Consider the following 7,714-nt stretch of genomic DNA (forward strand, 5'->3'; position numbering starts at 1 on the left):
TACAAACAACAATTTTTAACTTAATTTCAAATACTATTTTTTTTTTAAATTATAATTTTTATGTTCAAAAGCCTACTAAGAGGGTATTTGGATTGGCTTTTTAAGCTGGTCAAATCAGCTTTTAAACTCTTTTTAGCTTTTTTCAGTGTTTGACAAAGTTAAAAACTGCTTAAAACAAGCCAAAAGCAATAAGTTGGGCAACCCCAACTTATTAATTTTTGGCTTAAAAACTATTTCTTCTAAAAAGTCACTTTTTTTAAGCCAATCCAAACGGGCTCTAAAACTTCAGACAAAAAACTTTTGGATACTTGAGACAAAAATCTTTTGGACATTCAAACCAAACTTCAGACTCATGGTTAAAGAATTTGGAAGCTTAGATTTTGAAATGGCTAAATTTACAGAAAAAATATTATGAACATCGACTATGCATTAAACTGGGGTCCTCAAAGTGGCCATCTGCAAGCCCAACCGCGCAAGTTGAACCGCCTTGGCGCCTAAGTTGATGCTCTTCGGTCTTATAAATCGAGGGTTCAAATTTGAAAAGCTTCATTGATCGCTGCACTTAGTTTTCCAAATCAGGAAAGTCACCATAACGTAATGAGGCGAAGATTCAAATCCGCTATTAAATTTCCAGCAAAAACCCTAAGCTCTTCAGCTGGAGTCGTCACTCAACCTCAGGGCCTCGACGATGCACGATCCAGTACTGATTGTCACTTGAATTTGCAGTTCTTTTCGAAATTTATATTATTGTTGGTTGCTCGACACTTTGTTTCAGCTGCTGGATTACGTTTTCTGCTCCAATTATCAAATATTGGTGTGATTCATTGTAAAATGGTCTGCATATCATCAGGAACATCGGCGCATGTATATAGAAAGCAGTGGCTTAAGCTGCACCTGTTGCCTTGATTCGAAAGTTAGAAATATTATTTAGAAGTTTTCTGTGATATATTTATAGTAATTACGACCTATATATTAACAAAAAAAGGGAAGTAGTCTTCTAGTATTCTGCATTCACTGACCTAAAATCCTGAATTTGTCTTTGTCCATAAATTGTAACAATGATAACGGATTAAGTTCTTTCTGGGCTAGAGCATAATGTGAAAAGGTCCCTAAGAGGGGTCAATTGTTTTTTTGGCTCTTCAAACTTGTTTTTAGTTTTATGACCCTAGCTCTTTTTCTACACATGAGAGATTTACTTTTACAAGTAAGAGATTTGTCTTTTACACACAAGAGATCTAAAAAGGTCATTTTCTTAAATTCAAAATTGTAAAGGGGCATGATGTACAAATAGCACCCCTTAAGAGTAGCTACCAGGAAATGAATTGACTAACGAGAGGTGAGTTATTGTGGATTTGGTAACTTCTCTGAATTAGAAGTTAGTGCTTTTACTGTAAGTGCTTGCTTTCGAAGATTGGTTTGTCCTTTTATAGATTTATATGTTTAGAAAATATAAAGAAATTCTAATACTTTATTTGTATTTGCAAAATACTGGCATGAGATGAGTTTAAATAAAGTAACGTGGTCAGTGAGAATTCATATAGCTGACCTTACTTGTTTGGGATTGAGACATATTTGTTGTTGTAACTCAAGGCTACCTCAAACCATCATAGTCCCACCATGACTGAAGGCGGTCATAGATTCTACCTTTTTCCTTTGATAGACTTCTTATCATCAGCCACATGTTAAGCGAAACCCATCAAGATGCTATCAATGAATGGTTTGAGATCCTTCGCGCATATCAGCACCCATTGTCACCTTCTTCAAGATTGTGTGTTTTTCTTTTGGATTAATGGGTCATAGTGGTTGTTCAACAATGGCATATTGGTATCTGTATGTCATATGTATAGCTTCAGCCATTTGTTGGATTTCATTTTATTTTTCCATCATTTGTTTGTTTTGGTATCCTATTTAGTACTACAACAACAACTAGGATTCAGTTCCAAGCGAGTTAGGGTCCATGTCGCTCTATTTAAGCTTCGGTATCTTACTTATTATAGCAATACAAATGTGTCTTGACGCTCATTTCATTTAAAAGCTTCCTAACAAAATAGCTTATTTCCGCTGCCAAACCAGATGATGATTGAATAGAATGGATTTGGTGGTGATTACAATAAAATTTCTCTGCTTTAACCTTAAATAATCGAAGTCTTAATGCAAGCAAAGGAGGTGTCAGGTGTTATATTTAAGCGCTCCCCCTTATTATTGAAGTCTCTTGTTTGCCATTTTTATGGTGATGTCTTTCATGTCAATGGCATTTTACTAGCAATAAAGATGGTATGAACCCGAATCATTTCAGATGTTTGCAAGTATCAGCAGTCAGCAAACACTACTACTGATGACTGCTTCATATGCGTTTTGCTTTTGGACTGTGGAGAGAGTTGGACTTAGCATGGATGTATCATTAATTCAATATCTTTATATAAGACATTGTATGTCTTCATTCATTGTTTGTACTTTTGATTTGATTCGTTGGCCATTTTTCCTCTATCTCATTTATTCTTGCATTAACGATTTTGTGCTTATTAGACCTGTGCTCTCCCTTTGTCCTCCTACTATATATAAAGTTTGTAGTAATTTTTTACTGTTAGATGCAATCAAGGCAAAAATTGTCACATCCCCAGATACGGAAGCAGATCCTCTTCCTAATGTCGGAAGAGTTGCATTTTCCAAAAAATATCAGACAGCTCGCAACCCTAGATGTAAGGTTTTTCTTTATTTTGAACTACCTTTTTTATTACTGATGTCCCAACCTTTATATGATCTCAGAAGATGTTAACAGTTTCAAATATATACCTCTAAGTTCTTTAAAAAGTTATAGTACTGTTAGTGCAGCTGATATGCCCAAAACTTCAGAATATGCTTTCTTCAAGAAGTTGAAAAAGGATGTTGGCCATAGTAATTCGGATCTTCTCCACAGAAGGAGTAAACTATCAAAGAATAGTACCTCAGGTGGGTTGCACTTTGATTCTAGCTACTAAACTTTCTGGTTCCTCAAAAGCTTTAAGAAAATTCAGCTTGCTTTATTTTATTCAGAAACCACCTTTTATTTGAAGGATTTAACTAATCATGCCTAATATGCAGACACAACGAGCACACACAACGTGCTGAAGTGTCCAAATAAGGACCTTAAAATTCCAATTCAAGTAGAAAAGGAATATCAGACTAATGAATGCCAGTCCTTTTCACCTGTTGATGGTGTCATAGGTAGGAAGCAGAGTATAATGTGTACAAGTAATATAAGCATCTTGACTCTGTTCGGTCAATTGTTAATTTCAGCGACCTACGTGGTATGACAAAATGCAGGTATATCCAAGGAGGCAAAACTTAAGTCCTTTTCACTCCCAACTGCAGTGACTCCTGTAGATTCAAATTTGCGGCTGTCACCTCTTGCAGGTCCATCAAATAATTCAGGTTATCTTCCATCAGCCATTCAATTCTCTCTGAAACATTGATTCTTCACTTAGGAGTCTGTCTGCATAGTTACGCTATCATCCCTCACCCTCTCTCTTTCGATGGATAAATATCGACTTGTGAGATGGATATGGGAAGAACTAGAATGACTGCCTTATTAGTGAGCATTTATCTTTATCCAAGGAAAAGAAGAAGCACAAAGAAAGCTCTAGGAAATGTTATTACTGGACCCTTCACTCTATGAAAGAAGCTTGCTGTTTTTCAATCTGAATGCTCCTTACTACGAAGTTATTTCAGTGTTTAAACAGAGGTAAATATCAATGTCATACTCAGTACAATAGTTGATGCAGAAGCACCGCAATTTGTACACTGCTGAATCAGCATTACAGGCTTTCTCCTCAATTCTTTTTCATTTTCTTGCTAAGAGTTCAGGTAGGGGTTGGTGCTCTATGCTTGGAGAAACCTCCTGGTGCTAATGTCTAATAAAAGTTCCAGCATAATCCTTAAGTCGTTTGAGCTAGATTAAGTTCAATCTACCAAGTATTTCCTTATATTAGCAGTCTAATGGCCGTAGTGTTTTCCACACTAGAAACACTCCAAGAGGCCTTTTCTAGTCATGATGAAACAAGAATGAAAACCTTGTCTGTTTGAATATGTGCTCCATTGGTTTTTTGAAATGGGGAAACCGTATCTATATCTTGTTTCGTCTGTGTTCTTTTGTTGTCTTAGTTAACTGATTTCATTAACCTCAGCCAACTGATTATGGAGCTTGCTCTAGCAGTTTACAGGGCGTGTGATTAGACTTAGACGCAAACATTTGTTCAGAACATTTACATCTTGCTTATCACTCTTAGGGAGCCAGTACTCTGGTAATGGAATTTTTGCTGCAAAGAGACAGAAACTACATCAGCAGGCAAATGCACTGTTTCTTGATGTCGAAAAACTCAATTCTGAAAGGTCATCAAGATTAATGTTTTCAGTTGCTTTGATATCTTGATAAGTTCCATCTCAAATTGACTTATGGTTCCAGGTTTGATTTGGTTTCTGCACTTCTCAGCCGGCTGTTCCCTGGAAGGAAGGAGGGTGAAGTATGATCTCTTAGCTTTCTCATCAACTATATAAGTCAAATTTCTTTTCTTTTTTCTGACTTTCTGTTACTTGGAAATTCAGGATTTCTGGGATTCAAAGGTCAGGAAAGGGGAAAATTCAAGTACTACCTCACTTGCACTTGCTAAGCCAGATCATGCACGACCTCATTCACAACACAAAGAAGATGTTACAGTACCAGAATATAGGATGAGCCAGACTGATGGCTGCCTCACTAATTTCTTTTGTAGGCCAACGGAGAGAGTTCCCCTAGAATGGGATAACTTCAATTCTGCCTTTCATCTCATCGACTATGACGCAAAAACTGGTTTGCTCTGTGAAGATGTAGATAATAGTCAAATTTCAAACAACAAAAGTATAAGTTTATGGGATCAGAGTGATTCATTGCCTTCATTATCCTTTGACCGGCATGGATTTGCTGATCATTTCCTACCGGATAGACTTCATAGTGCAGATATACCTGTAAGCAGAGAAGCACAAAACTTATTCTTAGATTGGGATTTCAATGAGGAGAAAAGTGATCCCGCATTAGCCATTACTACTAGCGGAGGGAATAAACTGTGTTCACCAATAGCCACCTTACTGCATGTTGATTACCAGCGGAGTACAGAAAAGAAGTTTGATGCGCTGGCACTGTCATCTTTATATACAAACTCTGCATACTTTGATGCACTGCCATATTTTCATTCAAACAGTTCTCAGCAGAAACTCTTTCCTACCAAATTTTGCTCCAGGGATTTTGGAACGATTCTTGAACATGAGGAATGTGCAGTTGCAAGATTGGACCAGTTTGACCTACCCTTGTTATGCAACTCAGAAGATTTTAATTCTCTGGAAGATCATAATCCTGATTTTGGAATAATTCTTGAACATGAGGAATGTGGAGTTGCAAGATTCGACCGCTGTGACCAACCCTTGTCATGCTACTCAGAGGATCTCACTTCTCTGGAAGATTGTAATCCAGGGAATGCATTTGAAAGTGGCAATGTTATTGTCCCTTATCTTAGTCATCTTGAGAAGAATCATTGTGATTCTGATGAACTCTTGCCAATTACCTTGGATACATTCGGCTGGAATTTCCTGTCAGCAACCAGTTCCCAGTTGCAGAGGGGTTTATCTACTTATCATACTTCAAGACTACCTCATAGAGAAGATACAGTTGGTCTAACAAATGAGGAGATCAAATACAACTTGTATGATTTAAACCCAAGAGAAACTGCTCCTCAATCATTTGAACAGTCATTCAACTGTCATATCTGGTACCCTTGCAACTCTGAAGTATCTTGTGACAAAGCAAGGGGTGGATCTCTATTACTTGAAAATTCAAGCTGGGTTACATCTGTTGAAGAAATTTCTCCTGATCATTCTGATGAATGGACATTGAGCTAAAGATTCACATATAGTTTTGACGGGTCCTATACTCATATTAAATAATCATAGTGTTGCCTCCTATTCCATTAAAGGTTTGTTCTTTTTCCGTGATCATCCATCGTTTGGCCCTGTTATGTTGTGTTTGAGATTCAGCCATGTAAATAAATTGATTTCAAAACCAACTAGATTTCCTTTTTCTTCAAACAGAATGGAATTCCGCCAAGGAAAACATCTTTCATTTCTGGGTGTTTCTTGCACTAGCGTGACAGACAGTGATCTACTATGTGTAAATCACCCTTTTCGGAAGCATTCAACAGGCTAAGGTATGTACCAGGGCCTATAGTAGTACATTGCTTTTTGAGGTTGCAAGTAGAAAAATAGTGTAGTTCTGGCATTTTACTATCCTTAGTTTCATTTACTAGTAAACAAACGTCTCATTAGGTATTTAGTATTCGCTGATGGCACCCTCTAAACAGCATCGCTGCAAGACCTTGTTAGTTTTCATTACCCTAAAATGTGACGCTTCACACCATGTTACACGTATGCAACCTACATTCTAAGGGGTCAACCGAAGAAAGTATTTTGAAATGAAACATAAATATATATGCGAAAAATCACTAAATTTTCAAACATATTAAATTCTAAACCCATAATTTTTAGAAGTACAATATCTTCAGAGAACCTTTATGATTAAATCCAATTTCTAAATTCGCATATGATAGTAGGTAGGAAGAGGCAAGGGTTGCAAAAGTATGAGTAATGTTATCCATTTTGGAGGGTTGGCGCTTCCTAATAATGGCCTCTTTTTGGATATTAAAATTGTTAGGCGCCTTTCCATTTGATTCTGCAGCACTTCATACGATAAGTGTACTCTTTCAGTTCTCAAAACCCTTTTTGTCTTTGCTTGAAATTCTTGTTCTTGACTCCTTATGGAATACTAGTATATATACATATACTTAAGGTTCTTGTATTATCATGCAGTGTTCTTTTTGTTCGTTTTCCTTCTCAAAAACTGGAGGTCAACAGTGAAATGTCAATTACTACAAGGAATAATAGAATAAGCATACAAAGAAATGTACTGAATGAGCAGCTGTGTGGAGAATATAGACAAAAAAAAAAAAAAAAAATGAGAGAGAACTCTGGCGAATCTTACTGTGGTCCCCTTTTACTATGTCGGCCAATCCCATTTGTGTCCAGTGACATAATTTGTCGAACACTCCAGCTCTTATTCATTTTGGTTCTTGGCTTCTAAAGAATCTTTCTCAAAATATAGTTAAAACAATTATTTAGTCCTATTGGCTCGTTTAACGCGTGAGAACAAGCTGACCTTTTGTGTCCTATTCTTAACAATGAACCTTTTGTATTCGAACTTTTATTTCAGCTTCTAGCAGTCTATCAAAAGGCGTTCTTAGCTTTGCCACTTTGCGAGTTCAAATTAGGTTTTTCTTGAAATATGTAGGCATGTCTTTGTCTCTGTTTCATCCTTTGAAGAAAGAAACCCATGCTTAACCAAACCATAAGTTCCTCAATTATACAATATCATGTTATAGCTATAGATGTAATTTTTGAACAAGGGGGAATCAAATTGGATTAGTCAATTATTCTTGCAGTTCAAATGAGATTCAACCTAGTAGCACCCAAGCGTGTAGCTTAGTGATTAATAAAGTGGGATGAAATTCTTGGAGATTAGGGTTCAAATTTCAGCAGTGACAGATTTGTTCGGTGATTTCTTCCTATCTCCGTAAGTCTTGATAGGCAGAGTTACGTGATAGCTATGTGGGTGGAAGGTAGTAGGTCCAGTGGAATAATTAAGGTGCGTGTAAGT

General features: G+C 36.7%; 1 protein-coding gene across 4 annotated transcripts; it reads left to right on the forward strand.

Moving 5' to 3' along the window:
* The first annotated feature begins 300 nt into the window (after positions 1 to 300).
* On the forward strand, positions 301 to 7,276 carry LOC109215576. 4 transcript variants are annotated; one of them, XM_019379671.1, is made up of 10 exons: positions 301 to 700; positions 2,589 to 2,699; positions 2,833 to 2,949; positions 3,082 to 3,204; positions 3,304 to 3,411; positions 4,266 to 4,368; positions 4,442 to 4,499; positions 4,582 to 5,981; positions 6,097 to 6,212; positions 6,871 to 7,276. In XM_019379671.1, the coding sequence occupies exons 1-8, from the start codon at positions 598 to 600 to the stop codon at positions 5,905 to 5,907; spliced, it is 2,049 nt and encodes a 682-aa protein (XP_019235216.1). In that variant the 5' UTR covers positions 301 to 597; the 3' UTR covers positions 5,908 to 5,981; positions 6,097 to 6,212; positions 6,871 to 7,276. The 4 variants fall into 4 exon arrangements, with proteins under 4 accessions (XP_019235216.1, XP_019235215.1, XP_019235214.1 ...); XM_019379670.1 differs by having other exon boundaries at positions 615 to 2,429; XM_019379669.1 differs by having other exon boundaries at positions 615 to 2,699.
* The last annotated feature ends 438 nt before the right edge of the window (positions 7,277 to 7,714 follow it).

This window comes from Nicotiana attenuata, unplaced genomic scaffold, assembly GCF_001879085.1.
Source record: "Nicotiana attenuata strain UT unplaced genomic scaffold, NIATTr2, whole genome shotgun sequence".
NCBI lineage: Eukaryota > Viridiplantae > Streptophyta > Magnoliopsida > Solanales > Solanaceae > Nicotiana > Nicotiana attenuata.